This window comes from Lepidothrix coronata, unplaced genomic scaffold, assembly GCF_001604755.1.
Source record: "Lepidothrix coronata isolate B3197 unplaced genomic scaffold, Lepidothrix_coronata-1.0 Scaffold357, whole genome shotgun sequence".
Classification (NCBI taxonomy): Eukaryota; Metazoa; Chordata; class Aves; order Passeriformes; family Pipridae; genus Lepidothrix; species Lepidothrix coronata.
This window is the reverse complement of record NW_016690537.1, coordinates 110,287-112,672: the sequence shown is the minus strand read 5'-3', so window position 1 is coordinate 112,672 and position 2,386 is coordinate 110,287. Positions and strand designations below refer to the sequence as shown.

General features: G+C 42.7%; 1 protein-coding gene across 2 annotated transcripts in view; it reads right to left on the bottom strand.

Annotated features, from left to right (window-relative positions):
- Positions 1-248, bottom strand: part of LOC108509374 (acrosin-like) — a 3,173-nt gene extending 2,925 nt beyond the window's left edge. For both annotated transcript variants that reach the window (XM_017838775.1, XM_017838776.1), the window contains exon 1: positions 116-248. In XM_017838775.1, coding sequence (XP_017694264.1) covers positions 116-186 — 71 coding nt within the window. In that variant the 5' untranslated portion in view covers positions 187-248. The remainder of the gene's footprint in view (positions 1-115) is intronic.
- Positions 249-2,386: the final 2,138 nt, after the last annotated feature.

Below are 2,386 nucleotides of genomic sequence, written 5' to 3'. Positions count from 1 at the left end.
CACTGCGCTGAGGGGCAGCAGGGCCAGGGACCCCCGAGGGCACGTCTGTGCCCCCGTTCTGCTGGGAACCCCCCCAGTGTTCCCGAGCTCCCTCCCACATCCCAGGGCCACTGACCCGCAGGTGTCCCAGGTGCCACCCACGGGCCCAGCCAGGGCCAGCAGGACCAGGAGCCACAGCCAAGCCATGGGTGGCAGTGCCAGGAGCGGGGGGTCACCTCCAGCACAGCCCCCACGGCCCTGCCGGTGCCCCCGGGCCGGGGCTGATGTCACAGAGGGGCCGGTTCCGTGGGCTGGGATGGGGGGAGAGGGACAGCATGGAGTCATAGAGCCCTGGAATGGTTTGGGTGGGAAAGGACCTCAGTGACCACCCAGTGCCACCCCCTGCCATGGCAGGGACACCTTCCACTAGCCCAGGTGGCTCCGAGCTGGCCTTGAACTGGTGGCACCTCATGACAGTGGTGGCACCTCAACATCAAAATGTAGGATTTGATGTCTCCATAATACAATTAATCATTAGCACTCTTGTTGCTTCATTAGTCGTAATTTGGAATAGCTAATGACAGTCAGCATCTGTTTGATTTGCTGGTAGTAAGGTCATAGTAGCTCATAGCAGCTTCTACTGCCCTCTGTTTACTCAACACAAGTAAATAGTATTTTTAATAGTAATTTTTAATAGTATATTTATAGGTATCTGCTGTAAAAAATTACAGATTATTAATAGTCATGTTTTATAATTAATAACCTGTATTTTTACTATTGATCTTATATTGTTACTACTAGTATGTGTTGTTGCCACGAGCATCACAATACTAACTACCACTGATATTAATACAACGCTGTATTAGCACAACAATATGTATAATTATCATCTGTTTGCAATTTATTAATATCAATATGTATTGCTAATAACAATTTGTGTTGTAATATTACCATAGTCTTATTACTCACAATGTATTACTGTTAGTTTGTATTACCACCAGTATTACTATTTTAATTACTACTGATGTTATTACATTAAGATTACTAATGGTAATCTGCACTCTTACTACTAGTTAGTCTGTATTCTTATTATTAGTCTGTGTTATTACCACTAATATCACTATATTAATTACCACCGTTAATAATACCCTGTGAGTATTAGTAGCAGTAATCCACAAATAAACTAATAATCTGTAATTTTTACTCCTACTTCTGACCTTTGTTAGTAGCACTGATATTATTGTTAGTGATTGCCAATGCTGGTAGTGTTTTATACTACGGTGGCAGAAGGCAACAATGGTCACTAATACCAAAGTCATTTATGGGAATAGTGATTTATAGTCGTTTTAATAAGTTCATGGAAACAAAGGCACCAATCCTTGTGCCCGGTGGGATCCACAGCTCTGGAGCTGAACCCCTGGCAGTGAAGGAGGGCTCAAAAACCAAAGTCATTATCTACCCAAACTAGATAATATTTCTTTATTCAATTATAAATCCATTATATACATTCATGTATTACATCACATTACATAATACCATATGGTATTGTATCATATCATACTATATAATTTCACATTAATGTGAAATGTGGTGTATCATAAAAATGTAAACATTATCTATTTTTGCATCCAATATAAAAGGTACTATTATTGCCTGTTTTTATCAGTGTCATGTATATTTATGTCACTGCTGGAATTATGCACGGACAAGTAATATACATATATTTGCTTTATTCTTGTAATATATGTATTATTGCTTTCCTAGTGGTAATTTTGTTGTGATTTGTGGCAGACAGAAAGGGATCTAACGGTGTTCTGTTCTAGCCTAATTCCATTACATTATCAAATTATGTTATCACATCATGTGATTTTATGTTAAGATCCGTTTTCTATATAACATGTACTGTACGTAATACAAAACATATGATAATTGTATGTTCTGCATACAATCTAAAATTACGGAATTATTACCGATTTGGTGCATGATGTAAAATATTACATACTCTTAACGTAATAAAAAATAAACACATACTGTATTTGTACCTTATATATTAATAAAAACATGATCGGTCCTTCCCTTGTGTTTCCTGTTCCGTCTCATTTTGTGGTTCCACGTGCTGAGGGAACCCCCCGGGACCCCAACCCACAGCTGCACCCATGGGTGGGTGGGGATGGGCACCACGGCACGGGGCAGGGGCACAGCTGGATGGGGTAGAAAGAGCTGGGTGGGGCACATCTGGGTTTGGCAGGGGCACAGCTGGCTGGGGCACAACGAGGTGACTCACAGCTGGATGGGGCACAGCTGGATGGGGCGGGGGCACAGCTGGATGGGTGGGGCACAGCTGGATGGGGCGGGGGCACAGCTGGATGGGTGGGGCACAGCTGGATGGGGCGGGGGCACAGCTGGA